The sequence below is a fragment of the Chinchilla lanigera genome, unplaced genomic scaffold, assembly GCF_000276665.1.
Source record: "Chinchilla lanigera isolate Chin_1 unplaced genomic scaffold, ChiLan1.0 scaffold00020, whole genome shotgun sequence".
NCBI classification, from domain to species: domain Eukaryota; kingdom Metazoa; phylum Chordata; class Mammalia; order Rodentia; family Chinchillidae; genus Chinchilla; species Chinchilla lanigera.
The window spans coordinates 8,709,625-8,733,532 of record NW_004955421.1 but is presented as its reverse complement, the minus strand read 5'-3'; the positions used below and the strand labels follow the sequence as shown (position 1 = coordinate 8,733,532).

The 23,908-nt window shown below is 41.9% G+C and overlaps 1 protein-coding gene across 7 annotated transcripts in view; it reads left to right on the top strand.

The window, feature by feature from the left end:
* LOC102003352 (inositol 1,4,5-trisphosphate receptor type 1) overlaps positions 1-23,908 on the top strand; it is a gene marked incomplete in the record, with an annotated part of 324,788 nt that overhangs the window by 194,519 nt on the left and 106,361 nt on the right. For 5 of the 7 annotated variants that reach the window (XM_013513715.1, XM_013513713.1, XM_013513710.1 and 2 more), the window contains 6 exon segments: positions 1,480-1,664; positions 4,888-5,036; positions 5,931-6,042; positions 11,147-11,179; positions 18,479-18,514; positions 19,678-19,728. In XM_013513715.1, the coding sequence (XP_013369169.1) occupies positions 1,480-1,664; positions 4,888-5,036; positions 5,931-6,042; positions 11,147-11,179; positions 18,479-18,514; positions 19,678-19,728 (566 nt within the window). 7 annotated transcript variants of the gene reach the window in all.

Here is a 23,908-nt window from a genome sequence, read left to right as displayed (position 1 = left end):
CTAATTAGGATTTAAATAATTAGTTTTCCTATTTCTTTTCTTTTTTTTGAGTTTTTTTTTTTTTTTTTTTTTTTTCTTAACAGCAGATACAAGAAATAGAGCACTGTCCTTATTTGCAGTGTTTTGAAACCCTGATGATAATTATTTAGGTTTTCAGAGGTTTCCCCACATACAAACAAGGATTGTCAATCTTAGCTTTTTTCTGAACACTGAGCTATATCCACAGCCCATTTTATTTTTTATTTTAAGACAAGATTGTGCTAAGTTGCCCAGGCTGGGCTTGAATTTCTGATCCCCCTGCCTCAGCTTCCCAAAATGCTGGTATGAAAAGCATGTACCACCAGCCTGGCTTAGCTTGCTTTTTTAAATAAATATTTTATTTAGGAATAATTTGGATTTATAGGAAAGTTGCAGAGATGATACAAGGAGTTCTTACTTACTCACTCTCAGTTCTCACTATCAGCATCTTGCATTAGGAAAGTGCATTTATCAAGACAAAAAAAAACAAAACTTGCACCTTACTATTAGTTAAATTCCAGGCTTGATTTGGATGTCACCAGATTTTCTGCAGATAGCCACTGTGTGTGCCAGGATGCAGTCCTGTCTGCCACATTGCACTCTGTTCTCATGTGTTTCCGGTCTACTCTAGTCTACAACAGTTCATAGTCTTCCTTTGTTTCTCATGACCTTGGCCATCTTGATAGGTACTTATCAGGCATGCTGCAGAGCAGCGATGGTCAGCCTTCCAGAGACAAGTGCGCAAACGGCAATCCCAAACACGTTTATGGCACAGTGCCAGTGCTCCCACTAAACCTGAATGCTAGGTTTTTGTTTAGAAACAACTCATATATTAACATTTTTGTTAGAAAAATAACATGACTACCATAGATTCACCATCAGTGCCGTAATGTCCTCTGTCATGGACTTGACTTGGTGTTTTTCGTATGATCAGACAGACTCTAATTTGTTTTTTTTTAAGTAAGGAAAAGAAGACCTGTTATATAAAGAACAGTTTACATTTTTGTGAATGTTATCATGAAGTGTGTTTGGTTGAAATCAGAATTTTGTAGATTGTTGTATAGAACAACAAACTTGAAAGAGAACTTTTAGAAAAACAGTTCATTGTCCAGATGAGTTCCCTGTCTTAATAAATCACAGCATATGTAACCACATCAGCATCTCTAAGAAGCTATTCATTGAGGAAACGTGTTGAGCTGTCACTCTGACTTGCCTAAACTTTATGACCTGACTGCATTTCCCTGATGTTCAGAGCTATTTCCTCCAGAATTTCTCTTAGGAAGCCATTACCTAAAAGGTGGTAAAGTTGAATTCAGCTCCTTGGTCTTTGCACTCACTATTATGTAAGCTGGCATGTTGTCAACATGGAAAACTCTGCCTGCTGGGTGACAGGTACTTAAGTCTATCCCTAAAGCATCTCACAGAAGTTATAACCTCACAAGTCAAATGTCTCCTGTGTAGCCAAGAGCCGGGCTATCGCCATTCCTGTGGACCTGGACAGCCAAGTCAACAACCTCTTTCTGAAGTCCCACAATATTGTGCAGAAAACAGCCATGAACTGGCGGCTGTCAGCTCGCAATGCTGCTCGCAGGGACTCTGTTCTAGCAGCTTCCAGAGACTACCGGAATATCATCGAGAGACTGCAGGTAATCCCTGGTGTGGGAGAAGTAGTGCTCAATCTGGTTTCCAAACACAGCCAGGGACATTCATGCTTTGCCACAGAGAGAGAGGTCAGTGAGGGGAATGGATAGGCACATGTTCTAATGGATATGGGACCCTGGAGTACAGAACTCCTTAGAAAGACAACAGTTCCTGACAGGTCATGGCCTTGAAAGGTTAGGCATAGACCTGTAGCTTTCTTTGTGAACAGTGGGGACTCTGCTCTTTCTTACTGGGGAGGAAATTTAAGTGTTACAAAGAGAATGCTTACGATAAGGGCATAAAGATCCATTTTCCCATCACTTGGGGATGTTTAGGCTCTGGAATCAAGTGTAGTGATCCCTGAAAGAATAATTTTATATCAGACTGGCCCAAATGAAATTAAGAGTGTGGCTAGAATATACTCCCTTTTTACCTAGCACCAACAGCAGAGTCACTCTTGTGTTGTCAGAAGGTGAACTCAAGTCACTGCCTGGGTTCATGTTCTGCCTCTACTGCCAAGAGGAGTTACAATCTTGGGGGAATTGCTTGACCTCTCTGTGCCTCAGCCTCCTAACTGTAGAATAGGATGATATAACACCTACCTTATGAGGTTGTTGTGAGCTTTAAGAGATTTGATAACATGTTCCAGCTATCTGTATCTTGGGAAACAGATTACAGCAGCTACTTTCTTTTCTTTCACTGTTCCAAAGACTGTCTGAGCCAAGCAGTGTTTGCTGGGGTCTTCATGAGGTTGCAGTTAGATGGTGGCTGTAGCTGGACTCACTCTGAACCTGTTAACCCACCTCTTTGAGGATGGGTGGTTGTCAGCTGGGATTCTTGATTGAAACCTCTACAGGCAGCTTCCTGCTGTGGCTTGAGCTTTCTCCTAACACAACAGGCGGGGCCTATGATGAGCATTTCTAGGGTAGGACCAGTGGAAGGTGTATCTCCTTCCTGACCGAGCTTTCAGAGGTCATGCTGCATTCATTCTGCCCTACTGCATTGGCAAGGCGGTCCCAGAAGCCTACTTAATTTCAGGGGACCAAACACAGACCCGTCTCCAATGGGAGGGAAATCATCGTTGTCACATTGTAAGAAGCACATGTAAGAGAAGATGTAATGTGGTGGCCGTCACTGGAAAAAATCAGTACCCAAGAAGCACATAGAACAGTGCCTAGCGTATCATGAACACTCAACTCAGAGCAGCTATTATAATTATTATTATAGTTATTATGACTCTTGCTACTGCTGTGACTATCATAATAACTATTATTGGGTAAAGTAACTGAGTCTCTGAAACAGCATGTGTTAAGACCATTAGAAAGGAAAGAATAGTGTGCATTCAAAGACCACAGCAAGGTCAGTAGGGCTGGAGCCCTTGTTGCTAGGGGAATTGGCAGCTTCATGGGCCAAGTAAAGAATTTCATTTTCTGTCATGGAAGAATCAGTTCTTAAGCAAAGGTACCCTTGATGCCTAATGGAATGCTTCCTGACTCCACTGTGCTTTCACAAACGGGAGGAAAGATATAGACTTGTAACTCTGAACACACAGTTTTTCTTGCTTGTTCAGTGTACATAAATTATATGCACATGGACCAATTTCTTGTGCTTTTCTTAGATATATTATGTATATTCATGGAAATGAAATGGAACATACCAGTAGGTAATGTTTGTTATATCGGCTTGGTGAGGGGCTTAAAGATCCTCATTCTGCAGTTACTTATAGCCTGAGTTCCTGTCATGGGAACACTCACTTGCGAACTGACCACTGAAATAATTAATCCCCATTTAGACGCTGCTTAACATTCGCATCTTCCCCTTTCCATCGCTTCTCCATCTTCGTTGGTCTTTCCTTGATTGCCGAATGTCATGCATTTGACAATGCAGTGCAAATCAATTGCAGTGTCAAGTTCAGACTTTGCAAAAGATGCAAGATGTCATGAAATGCGTAAGTGTTATTTTAGAGAACTGCTTCAGTCCCAGGCAAATACTACAAAGATTGGTTGGAGGTAGGATCAGGACCTAATCAAAGAGAGAAAATTGATAAGATCGCTTGAGCATTTTGCAGATATGTCCTTCTTTTTACTGTTGTGAAAGTCATGTGACTGTTACGAAATTCACATAGCAATCTGTTATCTTATAATCTTAGTGGGAAAGTTATGCCCCTAAAAGAACACAATTATTTGATTGATTCATCTGTTTTTTATATGCACTAAGCATTATCGAACAATTACAAGGATCGCCTAATTGTGTTAAAAATCAGGTAAAGCTGTCTTCATGTGGTTTAATTTTAGTTTCTAGATAGAAGAGCTTTCACTTCTTTCTTGACCCCAGTTTGGTTCCCATTTGAAGTAAATGCAGTTTTAATCACGTTTCCCATGCAAATCTCTTTAGTTATCAAACCCTTCCGTATTATAGGTCGTGCTGTGTCCTGCCCCCGTCTTAGCATGCTTCTAGTTAAGTTCTGAATCAGCAAATCATAGAGCAGGCTTTAGCATCTTTTGAAGATAATTTCTCATCTGTTTTCTATCATTTGCCTTTAAATGGTGTTTGTTGTGTTGGTTTTGCTGCTCTTTCAACTTTTCTCTGTTTTCCTTTCCTACAGCTATGTGTTTTGCATTTGAAGACCATCATGCTATCAGGGTACATGTATTTAGCATGTTGATACAGCATGTTCATTCATTTGTGTTCTCATGTTTATATGACTATTATGTAAATAATTCATGCTCATTGATAATTAAGATAACACCAACAAGTATCACTTTATAAAGAATGTTAGAATCGTCTGTAATCCTACTCCCAGAGAAAACCAGTAGTGATGTTGTAATAGTATTTGGCATATATCCTTTAGATATGGATATTGTTTATACAAAAGCACTGTAAGGTCCATACTGTTGTTTGACCATTTTTATACTCATATTGTAGACATCTTTCCATGTCGTCAAATATATATTTTGCATCATATTTTAAAATATATAGAATGATCCCTTCAGTAGCATAAAACCATCTCAGAAGTGGTGGGGACATTGACTTGTTTGTGCTTTGTTTTCTGCATTTGGAGATAGTGCTTCAGGTAACCATTGGGCAACATCTAATAATTTGAGATAAAATGCCAGACAGTACCAGAGTTACTCTGTGCATCATGTTTTAGGGCAGGAATTAGTATTCTCACCCTGTTGCGTCCAGCCTCCCACTGAGCCATTGACCAATGCCGTGTTTCCATTCCAGGACATCGTCTCTGCGCTGGAGGACCGGCTCAGGCCTTTGGTCCAGGCGGAGTTGTCTGTGCTTGTGGATGTCCTGCACAGACCCGAGCTGCTTTTCCCTGAGAACACAGATGCCAGAAAGAAATGTGAAAGTGGCGGTTTCATTTGCAAGTAAGCAGCCGCTCGCTCTGGGGTGGTCAGTGGCCAGAACCGTAATGACCAAACAAAGCCTTCATCCTGGAGGAGACATTGTTCTGGTTTTAAGCTTTAATGAATGCAAGGTCATGTGCTAGATTCCTGTTCTGACCTTTCCAAAGTGAGTTTGTCTATTAAATTCTACTTAATGACCTTTTTTTGTTTTGATGAGAATTTCTCATTTGAGTTGCATGGCTGTTCATCTGTTTTCCATTCAGCGAGTCTTGACAGAACACCCACCATGTTGTCCTGTATAAACAAAACCCTTTAGTCTTAAAAAGTCTCAGACCCATCATGACCTCAGTCTTCTCACAGTTTTGCAGTTTCTTACTTTATGCCATGGGGCATAATCCAGATGAAACGAGTGAGTCCATGACTAGAAATCTTCATTTGATTTTTAAGCTGAAGGTAGTTGTTTGTCTAGCATAGGGGTAGACGTTGCCTCTGAGTTTGGGACTTTTCTGAAAAGACAAGAGTGGATAAGGGAATACTGTGTGTGTGTGCCCAACCACCATGCTCACATGGTGTTTTGGTACATTCTTAGCATATTTTAGCAGCAGTCCTCAGTGGATAAATACCCACACTTGATGAGTGGACTTCTGTCTGGTTTCCCCTGTATATAATCTCCCCATTGTATAGTATGTAGCCTCTCCTGCCCTGAGAGCGTGCTGGCTACTCAATACCAGCAGGTGTCGCTATTGAGACACAGTTGCTCGCTGTTGAGACAGTGAATGCCTTAAAGTGTGTTTAACTTGGGAACCCTTAATAAATATTTGTTCTCTAACTGACTAGTCACAATAAGTTGCTTATGAAGTGTTTCTAATTGAGAGATAATTTCACGGTTGTAATCTGTGATTTTCCTCTATTCAGGTTAATAAAGCATACTAAGCAGCTGCTAGAGGAGAATGAAGAGAAACTTTGCATTAAAGTCCTGCAGACCCTCAGGGAAATGATGACCAAAGATAGAGGCTATGGAGAAAAGGTACTACATTGTATTTTTACATTAAAAATTTGCTTCTGCATGGAAGAGGTGGGGGTATTTAGAGATCCACCTTAGTTTAAGCATTACTGGCTTAACCTCCCCCAAAGCTAGGTATCTTTTCCCTAAAGGTAGCTAAGTCATATGACTGTCTCCTTCAAGTCAAAGATAGTCAGTCATCTTTGACTTTAAGGCTGCTCAGCATGTATTCTAATGTGCTATACGACTGTTCTGATTTAAATTCCTACCAAGAAATGAATGCCTCTTGCATATCGGAATATGGGTCCGGAATTTGGGGTTCCAGCTAAGCATGCCTGTGGGTTTGCTCGGTTCTTTCTGGTGAGATCTTGCACAATCTTTCCAGTGCATCAAGAAACTCCCTCCGGTTCTAACTGGAAGGCAGGCAGGCACACAAGTCACTGTTCCTGATTGAGATTGTGAAATGGACAGTCCCAGTGAAATGGTGCTCAGTACATGCCATGAGCAAGGAGATTCTAAGACCGGTCCTGATGCCTCGTGTGGGGCAGCAGGGCAAGAACATGTCCGGTAGCCTCCTTTCAGCCCCCAGCAAAGGATCAGAGGCACGAGTTTCTGTCTCACTCGTTTTCATTTGAAGGTAGTATTGTTCACTAGGTGTCTGCTAGCCACTGTCAGAAAGTATGTATGAATACACGCACCAGTCTCATTGACTTACCAAAATACCCAGTAACTCAGCTTTGACTTCTGGGAGGAAGCCTTGGCATCAAATCACAGTGTTCCTTGTCAGAATGGGTGGTGACAGCCAGATCATCGCAAATATAAAAGCGTGCAGGAGTCTTGCTTTCTAATCTACATAGTATTTTTATTAATATTAGAGCAACTTAACATGTGAGAGTCTTTGGATAAGAAAAGAATATCTAATCCTTACTGACTGTTCATCACTGCACTGTCCCCAAATCAGAAAGCTTTTAAATGTTACTGTAAGTGTTTAAAATATATAAAATCAAAGGTAACAAAAAGAAATAAGAAAATGGGTTTCTACAACTCAGTGGGTATTTTGTGGAGGAAACCTATCAGGCTCAAGTGTATGAATATAAGCAACAGAAGCAAAGAACCTGGGTTCAGGTGAGAAATGCTGAAATGAACTATTCACACAGACCAATGTATAGGAACCTAGGTAGGTCTTGCTCTTATTAAAGGGAAAAGGATGGAAGGAGAGGCCGATAGCAGCCCAGGTGGGTAGAGGACACTAGATGGAAAAATTAAGTCCATGCAGGACAGATAGATGAAGGTAATACAGAAGAGTAAGTTACCAGGATTTGGAAGGGGTTCTTGGGGCTGGGCTCAAATCACTTTTCAGCTGGTGAAGACATCAGTCACAAGCAAACAGCCAGGCTGGCAAGAAAGATGATATTTCTTTTTAAGCTGGTTGGGTCTGTCATCCCTGTTTATGAAAGTGAAATACTGATAGACAAGGATGGAAATGCCATGAAACAGAAGAAGACATCCTAGAAACCCGTGTTTGGTAAGCAGCCCCCAGATCTGCAGCACAAACTTGAAACTTCTTATCCCATGCTTTGACTGTTGTAAATGCTAATTTGCCATCCACACTAAGGGAAGCTTAAGAAGGGGTGGAGGTCACTAAAGGATTTGTTTCTCCCTACCCAGCAGTTGGTATTAACTTTGTTCCACAGAGGCTCTTTAAAAATATATTGAGTGGTTTACTATCTGTCCGTGTCTAACTAAAGAAGCTTGATGCCCAGGGCAGGCCAACTTTTTAAAGGGTAGAAGTTACCCAGAGCCAAAGAACTAACCTTTATCAAGCAAACCCATTGGCTTTAGTTGAAAAATCCATGAGGTCTTCTTTGGCCTGGTTACTCAGGCAGTTCCCCTCCTCCCAGCTCAGTTTCCTGTCACTTGCTTCTTACTTGTCCCATGACTGACCCTTTCTGGGAATGTTTAGAGCCGTACTGCTTCTCTGCCCTCTCCCGAGTCTTCACAGCAATAGGTTTGGGTCTGGAAGGACCACTAGCCCACCTGGAGTAGCCTGCCCCTGCCCACGAGGAGGCTGGGCTGAGAGCTGCAGTGAGCACGGTCACATGGAATATCTGTAGTGGGTTCAAGACAAGAACCTGAGTTTGCCACACCTCAGGGTAGTGCCCTTTCCACCACAGAGGGGCCAAGTTTTTGGTCTTTTTTTCAAGTGATCACCCTACAGGTGATGAGATTTAGGTGTGTTTTCTCCTCTCTACTTTATCATTCAACTTTAGGATATAATCAAGGTGACTAATGAAAAAGAAATTGAAAGATTTTTTGTTATCCTCCTCAAAAATGTTGGAGCACTTGTATAAGTCTATTTGCCTGAGACAAAATAAAACAAAACAAAATAAAATAAAATACCCTCAAGAGCTGTCACTCCTTAACAGACTAAAACACACCAGAATTGCTGTGAGACTGACTTACACTTTTTAACTGTTATATATACCCACTAATTTCTTATATCTTTTGTAACAGTGATAACTTTTATTGACCTCTTGATATGTGCCAGCTACTACACTAAGCGCATCCCCTGCCTTATCTCCAATCAGCCTCAGAGATAGCTATCGTTGTTATTCTTATTAACTACTTTTAAACAGAAAGGAGGAGACTCTGAAAGGTTTAGAAACTTGCCTGGGGTCACACTACTGAATAACAAGGAAGCCAGTAAGTCAAACCCAGACACTAACTCCAAAGACCAGCTTTTCATCCCTGCATTTTAAGTGAACAGATTGGCCCTACTGAGTGTCTTGAAGCTCACCTACAGAGTTAACATGTAAGTTTTCGTTATGTTACATGCATATGTAAATGACAGGAAGCAGTGGCCCCAAGACCACTAAATGTCCCCGAATTTAAGTATCTAAACTTCAGCTCAGTTCTGACTTCTCATGCAAATGAAGTCTCCAGCCTTAATAATTCTGATCTTCCCAAAGCCATCTAAAACCTGCAGTTTTGGGGCTGGGGATTTAGCTCAGCGGCAAAGCACCTGCCTGGCAAGCGCAAGGTCGTGAGTTCGGTTCCCGGTACCGGAGAAAAAAAAAAAAAAAAAAAAAAAAAAAAACCTGCAGTTTTGATCAGGCCCCGTAGGAGGAGTCAGATTAGGGAGTGGTAAGTGCTTGGTGCCCGTCCAGGGACTGTCCAGATGCTCCAGGTCGGTGGCTGATTGAAGGTTGCCACGAGATTGGAATTCTAATGACTGTGTTGATCTGTTTTTCTGTTTCTATAATGAAAGACTCAAGGCAGCTACTTTACAAAGAAAGCAGCTCCCAGTTTTAGAGACTGAAAGTTCAGAATCAGGCATCCCCGTGGATTTGGCCTCTCATCAGGGCCTCATGGTGAATGGTGCCCTGCATGTGATCAAGAGATCACATTCTGAGATGGGAGCCAGGGAGGGGCTCAGAGGTCAGGCTTGCTCTTTAACAACTAGTCTTGTGCCCCCTTGGGCCTACAAGAACAAGCTTAATTCCTTTTAACATGGGTTCCCAGTGGCTGGGGCCTGCCACATTCATGCATCACCACACTGAGGCCCCTCCCTCCAGCACATGAACCTGGGGGATGCTCAAACCCTAGCTGTCATTACGAGTGGAAAACATCTTTCACTGTTATGACTGTCATATGCAAAGGATCAGCAATGCATATTCTTCTCGGTGTGGTAAATGTAAAATGGGGAAACATTAACAATTATGGTGAAATACATTTTTGTTTGATGATTATAGCATCTTTCTGTCCTGGGTTTTCAAAATGTATAAACTTTAAGCTGGCACTAGTTTATAATCCCATCACTTGGGAAACTGAGGCTGGAGAATTGCAAGGGCAAAGCCAGCCTGGGCTACTGTATTCAGTGAAACTGTACCTCAAACCCCCTCCAAAGAAAGAAAGAATAAACTTTAAAATTATTCCCAGGATATTAACACTGGCTGTGCACTGCCTACTAAACTCTGCATTTAGTATGCAAGTGAAACTGTGTCCATATTTAAGGGGAAAAAAATCTCCCATAACTAAACATCTCTAAAATTTAACTTAAGTGTCTCTATAGCTCATAGAAAGTCTTCAAGCCCTTTGGCCCCATTTAAAAAGGGAGCACAGTTATTTTATATATTGGCTACTCTGTAGTTTGCAGTAGGTTTTTTATTAAGCTGCTGTTGACTTAAATTATTAGAGTTTTGGAAAGCAATTCAGAGGCCAGGAATTAATGTAACAAGATAATCCAGAATTTATGCAAAATTCTATTTTTCCTTTTGAACAGTAGCAGCTGTTTCAGTACTAGTGTGTGCAAAACCTCAGGTAATCCTAAGGTTTTCATTTTATGCAAAGTGTTAATTCTTCACTAATTACTAAAGCTTCTTTGTTCTATGTGAATGAAGGACATGCTAGCACTTTTAGCTACTGTTTCTGATAGCCACTTCAGTTTGCAAAGTACACTAAATACTAATGAAACATAGTAAAAATCACTTGAGGATCATTCATCTATCTTTAAACAAGCCTAACTATAATAATTCTCTTGTGTTTTTTATTTCCATTGGACTTGATGTGCATAAATGGTGTGTTGCTAATATCCTTAAGTCTGCACTCATCATCCCAGGAGGAATGTTACCTCCTTTAGTCATTAGTGATATTACTACCTTGGGAAGTCAGTGCGAGTTCTGAGTGAGGCCAATTGCAGTTTGAGCTCCTGAGCCCCACGAAGTCATAAAATGAGTCTAAAGAAAGAATTTCCTTCTAAATGGAGCTGATCTCACAGTAGTCTTTTACTCTATTCTTTCCTACCCTCTTCTGGAAAAAAAAAAAAAAAAGTTGCATGAGGAATTTGCCCTTGCTCCAGCTAGACTGAGGTTCTCAGGCCCATGAGCAAGTGTGGGGCTCAGTGACTCTGAGGTCTGATGCCTGGCATGGGAATAAAGCATGGCAGTACCTTGCCCATTTGCTCCAGAGCAGATGTCCCTGTGATCTGTGGCAGTGTCCACAAAGCCAGAACCACTTAACGTGGTCACTGTCCCATAGTACTTTCAGTAAAGCAATGCGCCATAAGAATACATTCGTCTTTCCTTTTCCTAACGTATCTTTCTTTTTCTCCCCTTTTTTTCTTTTCCAGCAAATTTCCATTGATGAATTGGATAATGCTGAGGTCCTAATTGTATTGTTTTTTGTTTTGAGTGTCCCATGGTAGTGTTTCCATGACACCCAGTGAACCCTGTCTTTTGGTCTCTGCTGTGTCTAGTATCTGAGTTTATGTAATGTGCCTTCTGGGAGTGGAGTCTGTCCTGTCTCTGTTAGCGTTTCCCATGAGTTTGTTTGCCGTTCGTCCTTGAAGTTCCCATCTGAGTCTGGATAAAGATTTTCTGAACTGTGATAAGATTTCAATCATTCACTGTCTAGAATCTCAGCTGAATTTGTAGTTGTTGCTGGATATTAACTTGTCTCTCAACTCAGTTTCCATATTACCGGAACATGCTTTTCTAGCTGTATGTAAAGCATACGACACAAGGAGAGTGATTACACTGGCTTAGTTTGAAAGCGGTAAAAAAGAAAGAACAATACAACTATAGTCTCTTGGGGTGTGTGTTGAAAGTATTGAGTATGAAGGGTATAAAGATTTCAAAAGACATTTTCAATTCTGAAGTACTTTTTTTGAGACTTTCCACCATAACATTAGCAATACAGTGTGTGGCTTCTAGGAAAATTATGTATAAATCCAGAAGTTGAGATGTCATCCAGTGGCAAATTACTTGCACTCACTCAGGATTACTCTGGAGACCCACAAGTAGGTGGCCATTTTGTTGGGGTATCGGGGCCTCTTACATATTTTACTTTGTACATTTTTTCAGCATGCCTTGCCATATTTTTAGGCAGTGATGCATGGTAGTTAAGTGGTACTAGAAAAATTAATTTGAGGTCTTAACCTATATAATGGAGAGGATTTAATTGGGTAGCATATCAAGCATGCCAGAATACAATTTTATTTGGCTGTTTAGAATCATGTTTCCAGTCTACTTTAGAAATGTGTTGTTTCTTTTGGTAGATGATTTAATAACTTATTTTGGATGGGAACACATTGTCTATTATAATGTCTGTTTCAGTTAGTGCACCATAATTTCAGAGATATTGAGAAATGGTTCAGATGTACCCAAGGGAACCACAGATGTAAAACTGAAAGCCACAGGCGTGGTTATGGATTTGGTCCTGTTGCCTGTGGAATGACGTTGAGATAGAATAAGTGGGTGGTCTTAGCCCACACAGCATGGGAATCACCACACTAGGACTCCTAGCACATGGCTGTCTCCGCATCCTGCTGGTCTGCACACTGAATTCCATATGCCCAGTTGCCCTTACATTATTAGACAAGAAGAGGTGAGGAGGCCACACCCTCTATGAGGAGGAGGTGAGAAAAACAAAGGGGAGTGTGGGGCTTTAGTTAATTGCTTCAACTACAGTGATTTTTTGCTGTTCACTGTTTAGCTTTGAGCCTTCCGGGCTATTTGTATGCTAGAAAAACATCCTATGCTGAATTCGTGTGTTTGAACCCTTCAGTATCCTTGTTCGTACCTACAGTTGTAAATGCCTCACTGATTTAAATTTTCCCTCTGAACTATTGAGGTTGTGCTTCTATTTGCTTAAGTACAAATTAAGTAAGGAAAGGAAAACCTTTCTAATCACAGTCTGCAGTGTTATTAATACACTGTTTTGTACCATAGTAATCAGTTGATGTGTTTGCTTACTCAAGATACAACTTGGTTTTCCTGGCTGGGAGTTTATTGCTTGCTTATGGAAAGATTCCACAGTTGGAGCAGGTGTGTTTATAATTATAGTCTAGGAAATAGAATACTGTCTGTTTATAAAAGAAGAATGTTCTGGCAGGCACTTGGATTCTTTGAAAATTCCCTGAGGAAGCAACTGTGAATCTCCTCTGCGTTGTTACCCCTGGCAACCGTCAGAACCCTGGGACACTAACACCCTATCCCCAGTCCCTCAGGCTATTGGATTCGGCCCTCTAAGCAGAGATGACTGATAGGTCTTCATCGTGGATGCAGTTCTGGAAACTACCACAGCTCCTGTGGTTTACCCCTACCAAGCCCTTAGTCAGTGTGTGCTGGTGGAAGCCTGCAGCCCACAGCTACACTTCTGCAGAGGTTTAATGAGAGCTCATGCTGGCCCAGGGGCCGGGCAGTCCTCACACCTAAGTTGCAGGTTCGCATTGCAAATCCGGAGCATGGCTGGGTAAAGCCCCTGAGACAGGTCTTGTGCCAGTCACCCCTGCCGGAGGAAGGGCCCCTGGCCTTCGTGTATAAAGGCCAGATGGGCAGGTCAGGAGAGGTGTGCAGGGAGGGACTTGGAGAAAGGCTCATGACTACTGCATCCCTGTCAGGACTTTGAGAAACCAGGGTGAAACGAGGACAGAGGCGCTGACTGCCTGCAGGAGACGTGCGTGGTACGGGCCCTCCCAGCTGTCTTGTAGAATAAAATTTCATTGATACCAAGAATAGGAGGGGCTTTTGTTTTTGTTTCTTCGCAAGTAAAGAAGCAGGGTTCCCAACCTTACCCCAGTTAGATCTTTCTCATTGGCAGTGTGGGAGCCAGGTGGAGTGGGTGGAGAAAAGGGAACTCCTTGCATTGGTGTCCCCTCAGCCCTTCTCACACTTAAAGCTTGACAGATCCTTACATCTGTGTATGCCCGAGTGGCCATCCTGAAATCAAGATACACAATGTTTCTGTCCCTCCGTCAAGTTCCCGTATCTGCACATTCCTGGCTTTTAACGGACACCAGCTTACGGTAAAGACATTTCTGCAACTCATTTTTGATTGTTGTTACATTTGAGGCACAATGCTAGGGGATTGGTATCTCAGGTAGACATAGAATCGGCCCTGCTGGAGCTTAAGGTATTGATGGAGAGACAAACAGTAATAAAAACGAATATAAAGTGATAGCTGTCAGTCATGGAAAATGTTAGAAAGGAAAAGTACACGGAATCATGCGAACATAGGATCTGGGGACTTCTTACATAAACAGGATAGACGGTAGCTCCTGAGGTCAGGTAGGAATAGGAGAGTAGCTCAAAAGATGATTACACAGGTCACTTTTCTAAATTATGAAGTGTCACGCTGATCAAGTGATGATTGTGATGAAGCGCTTGGACTTTAGGCACAGGTAGTGAGTGGCACGGTGGCCCACCTAGCTTTGACCTGTGTGTCCTTGGACAGGAATGATGTGTTTCAAAGTAGCTCAGTGTGTGCATCCGTTTCTGTGCATTTAAGATACCAGCTCCATTGAATTACTGTCACTCGGAGCCTCTGGGGACAGCTAACAGCTTTGCCTTACTGCTTTGTGACAGAAAGCCAGACTGACATTTCCACTTACCCGGGGTGGCTGCTGCCCGCTCTCACGGAGCCTTCAGCTTCTCCCACCTCCAGCAACTTCTGTAAGCGAAGGATGCCGCTGACAGGGAACTTGGTAAAATTCAGGGGGAGAAAAGAAAAACAGAGAACCATGAGAACTGTTGAATTTCACCTTCAGGGGGCGTTCTCATGACGTCCAGCCCTGGGTGAGGTGTCCCACTTTTTTACATTGCTGTGAACCGCCGAATTGGGCACCTGCCAACACCCGGGCGGCAGTTACATAAGAGCTTCTTTTTTTTCCTGGAATTTAGGCTCACTGCTGATGTGTGACCTTCAGCAGTGATTGCCAATAAATGCAGCAGGCTGTTTACTGTTAGACACTGGCAACCACAGAGGGAGCTCGACTCAGAGTGTACAGAAGCTATTGCATAGTGTGTGAAAGGCTTGTTTTGTTTGTTTTGTTTTTCTTTTGATGCTGAGATTATTCCATAATGACTGAACTGGTATCATTTAGTCAAATCAGAATGTGCTTTTAAAATAATGAACTATGCTATTAAGTTCTCATGAACTTGTTCTATAAGATATAGGTAAAACTACTTTGTTGGAACAAGGCAATTTGTATTGTTTTTGTCCCTAAAAGCAAATATAGTTAAAGAGAATTGTGTTAGCAGATGTGAAGATTTAAATTGTTCTAAATGCTAGATAATTCTATTTTGGTTTGATCTTCTGTAAAGCTTTCTGTTCTGTTAATGAAGGGTTTGCAAAAGCTGATGAAGGCTGGGGCCCAGCAAGCTTGTTTGCAAACCCATTTGCTGTTGTTTGTTTCCTTCCTCTGAGGTTGTGGTGGGTAAAGAGGAACTGAAGACTGATTCAGAAGGTTGGAGATCATAAGTTCCCTTTGATGTGCTGATACCTAGCTCTGTCATAACAGTTACGTTTCTTGATTTGTGCTCCACTTCTGCTAAAATAGTCCATGCAGAGACACTCTACTTAAACAGATATTGCATCTGCCCAGGGGTCAGAGAGGGATGCCTGCTGAGGGCAGCAGAAAGCAGCGGGGATTTAGAGGCTGTGCCCTCTAATGGTCTGTGACAGACGTACTGAGAATGATGGGTGGGATGGGAGGGTGGACAGGTGTTTTATAACACTTGGTGTTCAGGGTGATGGACAGGATGCTGTTTTGTAAACACAGAAATAATAACCCTGGTCTGTGAGCTTATTTTCATTCAAGAATTACCAAGTATAATTTTCTTCATTGATAGGAGAAATGCATCCTTTGATAAATTATTGGGTACTGGATGTACTGAAAGAAAGCAAAGTAATTCATTTTTCAAGCATTATCTTTTACCTGGGGTATTATAGATTGTATTTATGTAGCTATTGTCTCCTTTGACTATACATAGCTTATTAATATGATTGTATTTATCAAAATTAAAGCTTACTGCCATAAAAATCACTTTATCCTCAAAGAACTGTGACCAAAATCCTCACTGGAGAAAGTGCTGGTATAGTTTATTTTACCAACTTATGTACCATGTTTACTCTGATCTTTCCCATGCCCGGAAGCTGTATATACTAATGGGTTATATTACTTAGAGAATTTGCCTGTTAGGTTTTATGAAGTGATGCTTACTGAAAATATACCAAGAGATACTCAATATTTTAGTTAGAAGGATTCCAAAAGAATATCTGTTCCCGTGTCCTTGCCCAGGTGAAAGGGTAGGACTCCAAAGATGTTCAGTGATGTCCCAAGGTCATGCAAGTATCCAGGGCCAAAACCTGGATGAGCCACTGTCATATGACGCCAGTCTGTGCTCTTGGCTTCTCCATTCTGTTTCACAAACGCGTCTCATTACAAATTGTCTTTCTGGGCAGTTGACGGTTCCTGAGGCTGCAAAGCACCCTCTGCTGTCTCAAACAGCTTCACGGGCTTTTCAAAGGAGAAAAAAACACACACACAGTTAATTAGTTTAACTAGTTTAAGTTCAATGTTTGTTTTAAAAATCAAACTGATTTTGAAATAAGCACAATAGTTGTTTAGGGAGAAATGTCACCAGGGGTGAAAATATATGGTAATGCAAATCTCTGTTCCTAGAATAATTGAGAAGCATAATACGCTACCTATGGTAATTGCAAAAGTATTCAAGATGCTTCTTGGACACAGAGAACCCAGACAAGAAAAGAATTAAGAGAAATATAAAAAGATGTCATTTCTGGTTCCGTATTCCTTTAGCTTTGGTTTCTATTGGCAAGGGACTAAGAGGGCATCTCTGTGGATTCCTGCAGGAAGTTCCTGCCTATTATCCTTTGTTCTAGTCATGTAAGACGAACCTAAAGTTAGTGGAAATGTGTCTGATGCAGATGGCAGAAGGTAAAACTTGGTATCCATTTGTGTCTCTGACCGCTCTAAAATACATGAGCAGTTGCTGTAATTCTGCTTTTTAAAAATGCATCCCTTTTTGCACTGAGGGCCGAAAGCCAGTGTATACAGTTTTAATGTACCAGCCTAAAACACGTAGAATGTAAGAGTAGAGTTAAATTGCATTCTTGGATCATGTTATTGTTTATATAATTTTGAAAGTGCAGATATCTGAGCTCTATTTTCTTTGCCATACTTGAGACCTTTGAACCATTCTGTGCCTCCCTCCATGGGAGGCTGGATGCTTTGGAAGGAGGTGTTCTCCTTAAGCTAAAGGCAGCTTTGCTCACCAGTGTACCACCAGCGCATTCTCCTTGAGCTGGACTTTTGTATGAAAGTCTTCTGTCCAGAACTGAGTGATCAACCTACCGTATGCCTCATTGCCTTTGGTGGAGTAGTTTAACCCGTATGTTTTTATTTCATTTTACCTTTCAGGAAATTAAAAAAGACAGAAATTATTAGTTATATGACAGCAGCTTTATATGTTAGGAGGATTTTTTCCATCTTGGGGTCAAACTACTGAATTGGTTGCATTGAGCTGGATTGAGACACCACCAGATTTAACAGTTTCAGACCTCCCATGCCTTCAGCACCTACTCCGAGAACTACCTTCTGGCCCCTGGAGGGGTGTGCTGCTGATGGAGCCCAAGGTTACACAGTTATAGCGTGAGCCTTGGCTTTATTCCGTGGCCCTAGATTGCACCTTGCAGCAGTCAGCCATGCCACCTGGGCATGACTTAGGCCCAGGGCAGCCTACGCAGGATCTGGCAATACATCTGACGTCGGTTATCTGCTCTAAGCACGTGTCCTTTGGACAGATTCGTGGCACTGTCTTCACATGGAACTGTGGACTTTTATCCAGCCACACCCTCTCTCAGCCACCACACACACCGTCACATTTCACTTGCATGTCCTTTGGCCACATCTTTTTGTCTCTCCTTTGTGGATGAAAAAGTTTGTAAACAAGGAAGAGGTGCTGGAGAGTGTCGTCTACGTGGTGTGATAGGAGTGGGGCCAAAGAGCTGAGTCCAGGAAGCCCTAGAGGGAAGCACATGGGTGCAACAGTCATTCACAGCCTAGCCCTTAATCCTGGACGCTCCCTTTTCCCAGAGACTCTGGGAGGGCGAGATTCCATCCTGTAAGTCTGAGCCAAGACCGTCTGCTGCAGGACATGATGTGGAAAAGAGAGACAAGAGAACGGACAGTGCTCAAAATGCACTTGTCCCAGGAAAGTGGTGCTTTGGAGCTTTTGCAAGCTTTGTGCCCCGCAGGCATCCGCTCCTTCTGCCCATGCTGAGCCTCTGTCATTGGGCACAGTGTCACTTTCCTCCTTTCGTTAGTTCAACACAACACCCAGATGCAGTGGTTCTTCTTTCAAGGCCTTGTAAGGGGATAGTTCCTTCTTGGTTAGTGGTTGGACAAACCCTCCCCCCATTTCATTTTAAACGCATTTCCCCTATCTCAGGCCAGTTATTTCTTCAAGCACAATTGCATTCAGTGTAATTTAAAAGAGCAAGTGTCTGGTCACCTTAGTCACTACCATGATACAATGAGCACTCCTCCCCTTTGATCTTTCCTTTCATGTTTTGTCCTTGACTGTTGGTCTCTGGAATTCTCTGTGGCCTGCGAAACGCAAGTGCTGTAACTAATGTGCCTCATTTTACTCCCAACTAGCTGCCACAAACTCCGGAATCCGAGAACTCCACAGAGGTGTGTCACTCACCTATATTTGCTGTGGGAGCAAATATGGGTAATTAAGTTGTTCTGATTGAGTGTCTGCATCGTTGTGACAAGATGTCTGTCCTAGTGGGAGGTGTGGGAGGGAGGTCTCAAGCCGGCTGGAAACTGATCATTGCTATAGTAGACGTGTCTCTCGGTGTAGAAGGGAAGTCCTCAGGAAATGCAGCTAACCCGAGCGTCCTCCAGGTGAGGGGCTGTGGCTCTTGGAAAGTCTTCATATACAACTTTCTCAGGCTTGAGCTGTCCTCTGAGAAATGTTGGATTGTTGAGACCTGTCTAGTATACAGAACTGACTTTGGCTCCTATGCAAAGATGATAAAGTTTTGAAATTCCAGATCTTAATTTATAGCAGAAACTGCTAATAAGTAAGTTGTAGTTTCACAACACACTCTTTTTCTCCTTCCTGCCACCAGCTACGCTCACTAAATGAGGCACTGGAATTTTTTAATGTTTGTAACAGCAAGGAAACGCTTTCAAGGGGAGGCATTAAAACTTAATTTGCGAAACTGTTCTAAAATTGCACGAGTTCAAGCTAAAATGAAATGCACTTTATTTGAAAGAAGTCTATTGAAGGTCTTAAAAATGAAACACAAATGATGGAATAGCTAAGGTGCAGTGTGGATGTTTTCTGATGATCAGCCTGTCTCCTCCTAATCAGAGCTCTGCACTAACAGTTTTGATTAGAATGCCTGTGTCCTGGTGGACTGGGAAGAGCTGTGGTCTGTATGTGTCTGTGTAGAAGTGTGCACTGATGTCATTTTGGCATGTGCTGTGCAATAATGCATGTGCAAATCATAAGGAACTGCCTGGTTGAGTCTTGTTTTACATCCCTTCAGAGTTAATATAATATAGAATGTTTGTTTCATAATCTTTGCAAAAAATAGTGTTGGCCAGCAAATCAAACACCTGTTCATTTTAAGTACAATGGGGTTGGAGGTTTCTGACAGTTATTCAGCAGAGTCTAATGTGGTGAAGCATTGTTGGCGGGGGTGGGAGGCAACCTCAAACAGGCCTATTCTGTGGTGTAAGCTTGGTTGAACACGAGCTTGAGATGTATTTCATCTATGACTGATGCTGAAGAATGGTAGTATCTCCTAATTGTCAAACTTAAAATGGAATTTCTGCATGCTTAGCAGGAACTTGAACCAAGTCCACCCCTGAGGCAACTGGAAGACCATAAAAGGGTATGTAACCTTGAGTCTTGTGTGTCCAGAGCTAATGATCAAACTCCCCCCATGGCCGCAGACTGTGATGTAAAGACAGGTTGTGTTGTCATTGATACTGTTAAAACATTTATTGGCTTAGGACCAATCACAGTCTTTTATATAAGTGAAACTGACTGGCAGCTCTCCCTATTTTCTACCTGATCAGAGCAGAGTTCCCAGCCAGGCCCCAAATAATGACTAAGTAAGCTTTTCATGTCCTGCTGTTTCCTGTGGTGGCTTTCTACTTAAGGTGGAGTCTAAAAAACTTTTTTTCTGTAATAGCTGATGATTGTTATAGATAACTTAGAGTAAACACAAAAGTATAATGAAAGCAGTTCTTAATTATACTGCCCAGCTATAGAAGCTGCTAGTGTTTTCATATTTCCTTCAGCATGTGTCCCCATAAACCCTGGGATAATCCCATTGTCATTGGGATTATTTTAAATGCACACATTTTGTGCCCTGCTTTTGTGATTTAATGTTGTACGTGAGCCCTTTCTTTTCTGTCTTTGAAAGTCTCTGGAAGGTTACTGCTGTTTAAAGTTCCCCAGATGAACACGAGGTGTGTAAGTTTTTCCTTTCACAAGGAAGTGAACAAATGTGTGCCTCTTCGAATCGATTCCTAGAAGGGGAATTCCTAGGCTAATGGGTAGATACAGTCTTACTGTGCTTGTCATGCCTTGCCAAACCACGTTCTAGAAGGTTACATGAATATACATGATCAGCCTTGATTTACCTATTTGGGGAAGATAACCAAATATCCTGGTTTTCTGAGAGCTGGTCATATGCTGGTACTGTGCTAAGTCTTTTACATATGTTTACTCATCCATTTTTATTAATGCTTACATTGACCAAATGATATGAACTGCAGCCCCATTTCACAGACTAGAAAATTGAGACTCAGAAAGGTTAGACATCTTGTCTGAGGTCATGGGGGTAGAAAACGGTCATTGTGAGGATTACCTTGGAGCTATAGTCCTCTATATCCTGGAGAATTTATGCCTGAGATAAGTGGGTTGCCTGGTGCACCTTTCTTCTGCTCACACACCCCAGCCCTCACCCAGTCCAGCACATTTCAGATCCTTTCTGTTGTCTTGCTTTGATAGAGAAATAAACTTTATGATTTTCATGGCTCTATGTATGACTAGAGAATTTGGGTTTGGACAAAATTCAAAGCACAGAACTGTAGCCCTTCCCCTGCAGCATCCTGCACTCCTGTAGTTCACTCCTGTATCTCCTGTAGCAAAGACACCCTGCGTCCTTGTCTTTTCCATCCTTTCCCACCCTGAAGACCTGTGCCAGGTGTTAGAAGTAGCTGGCAAAGGCACACACCTGTCCCTCATGAACGGAGCTCTCAGGGACTCGGTGTTGAAAAATGGTGGTGTTAGAAACAGTACCATCTGTGTGATCTAGGGCAGATTATTGAATCTCCCTATGCCTCACTTTCTTCTGCTATAAAATGGAGATATTTGTTTCTTTCCCTTAGGACAGTTATGCTGGATGATCACATAAAGTACTGAGCATAATTGCTCAAATCCAGTTAAAGGATTGTGACACTGTATTGTAGTCACCTTGCAGTTTGAAATGCCCAAATGATTTTATAGATAATAGGAGTAGGAAAAGAAAGGTATTTTTAAATCCAGCTGCTACCTTAGTGCTGACTAAGGTGTGAGAGACTCACTGCTCATGTGAGAGGATGATCTTGCTTGAAGCACATGATCTTTAAGTAGCTGAAACCTGGGAAACCAAAGTCCCTACCCTACTGTTGTTCTGAGGCACTGTTAACTCCTTCGTGTCTTGTTCAGCATATGGCTGTATCCCCACGCAGCACATTAGCCACTAGTTTACTTGATATAAATGAAACTTAGTGGAAGGGCAGAGTGGGAACTTGCTGTCATTATTCCATGTCACTGGTCTACCAGTTGTCACTGTTTTTACATGACATTGCCAATGAAACTTTCTTTGACTTTCTTTTCTCAAAGTTAGGTAATGTGAGGAATGTTAATACCAGAGGCAAACATCTGATATCTGTTTGCACGCTGTAGGTGTAAACTTCTGGGGAAAAAACTGGCATTATTTTTAAAAAATGGTCACACAGCCAGTGCTAATGCAGTGATGCCATTTGAGAAGTGTTTTTCCCTCTTCTCAGCAATCAGATTTCTTAGCCTGAAACATCATGAACAGCACTGTGCTACTGAGTAATTTATGTCATGATTGGGAAGGCTTTTGTCTGCAGATTTTAATTTTTCCTAAATTAAACCAATGGCTCAAAGTAACAGAATTTTCATAGAACCTAAATTTTCACACTAGTATTTGCATAACTTTTAATAATGCTTATCCATTTTCTCTTCCAGTCCTCTTCTACCTAAGCCCTTAATCTTTATACTTTAAAAAAAATCTCATTTGTTATTTAAGGTAAAACAAACAAGTCCCACTTGCTCTAGTCCCCCCCCCCCGCCATTTGTTAAATATATGTGCAGAGATGGTGAGATAAATGTGTGCCCCAAACCTTACATTTAAGAGGGGAATACAGTTTGTAGGATAGAGTGTGTGTGTGTGTGTTGGGGGGTTCCCCCTTTTCTTCCCATAATGAGCACATTTTGTGATCATTCTTATGGGAGAAAATGTACCATTTGAAGCATCAGTTGCTATAGAAACTGCAGGGCTTTTCTGTTGAGAGAGAAGCAGAATGGTAATGTGTGATCCCTCTGTATTTTCAGTTTGGCATCCAGGCCGCATCAATGTGGACTTCTTACTGAAGTCCTCCTGCTCCTTTATCTCCTGCTGGTTGGATTGCAAACTGAAAAAAGTCTTGCTCTTTCCCTTTAAAACCTCAAGGAAGGAAAAGAAAAACAACCACCAGGAGTGAAAATCTAGTTGAGTTACTCTGGCCCTAAATGGTATTACAGTGTGAAGGCCCAGGGATGGGTCTTTGCTGGCCGATCCCCATCAGACCTCCTTTGACTTGACCCTTCATCCCTGTGGTCTCACATGCTCTTGTCTGGATGGGGACATGAGCGTCCCCAGTGTGGCTGTGGATCACAGGTCTCAACGCAGCTGTCAAACAGTTTTCTCATGGTGTCAAAGGGGATCCAGTTAGAGACTTAGGAAGGATTGCTGCCACCCATCCCTGTTGCTGTAACTTACTCTCACCCAGAGTAAGTTCAGTAGATGAGTCATGAGATGTTAAAAGGGCAATCATGTTTAACCTGTTACATAACGTGGAGGTAACCTCTCTCCCCATTTCTTACTAATCTTCCTTTAAAATTTGTATTTCTCTAATGAAGTCAGCATTTTAAATTCCCAATTTCTCAGTGACTGCTTTGAAGAAATGTTGATGTTCTGGTACCTGAGAGTGGAACACTACTGAAGCTGTATCTTTATACAGAAAGGGCATTTTTTGAAACTTTTTCTCACTGGCAAGAAGTTCATTTTAAAAGTGCTTAAAGCATTAAGTGTAACTTTCTCAGTGGAAGCGTCCTTATAATTTTGAATTTATAGTCAGTCCAGGTGGGAAATGAGTTTCATAAACTGACAGAAGGAAGATACAATGTGGGTAGAATGGAGAAGAGAAAATTCGGATCTCATTAATTTCCTGCACATTTATTTAAAAATCAGTACTCCCTCCTTCTGTCACCTTCCTCTCTCACCTGTTGGCCCATTCCATTTTGTTCCTGTGACGTCTTAGACTGGCATCGAAGGATGCAAAGGAGACAAATTTGGCAGGATAGCCCCAGATCTTTACATGATTTCAACTGTGGACAGCATCCACATATTTTGATTTTCTCCCTCTTTCTTGGGTCTCCTGCCTCCCTTGGGATGCCTCCACCTCCTGTCTGCACCCTCCTGATTTGTTTTGCAAACACCTCACTTGAAATCTTCAGACTGATTCTCAGAGCTTATTAAAAAAATCACTTGAAATTCTACGGAATCATGTTAAAATTACAGTCCCTTCGGAAGAACTCTTGAGTCTCCATTTTAGAGACCTGCCAAATTCTAGCCCCTCTCTCTGCTAGGCTTCGCACTTAACCTCTCTTGTGGATACAGCAGATCTCTATGTCTTCCTGCTATGTCCCTGGAAAACAGTGCATAAATATAAAGCCTCTGACTTGGAAATTTACAGATTAGGAGGTGGTCTGGGAGTCCCTTAGGAGCATGA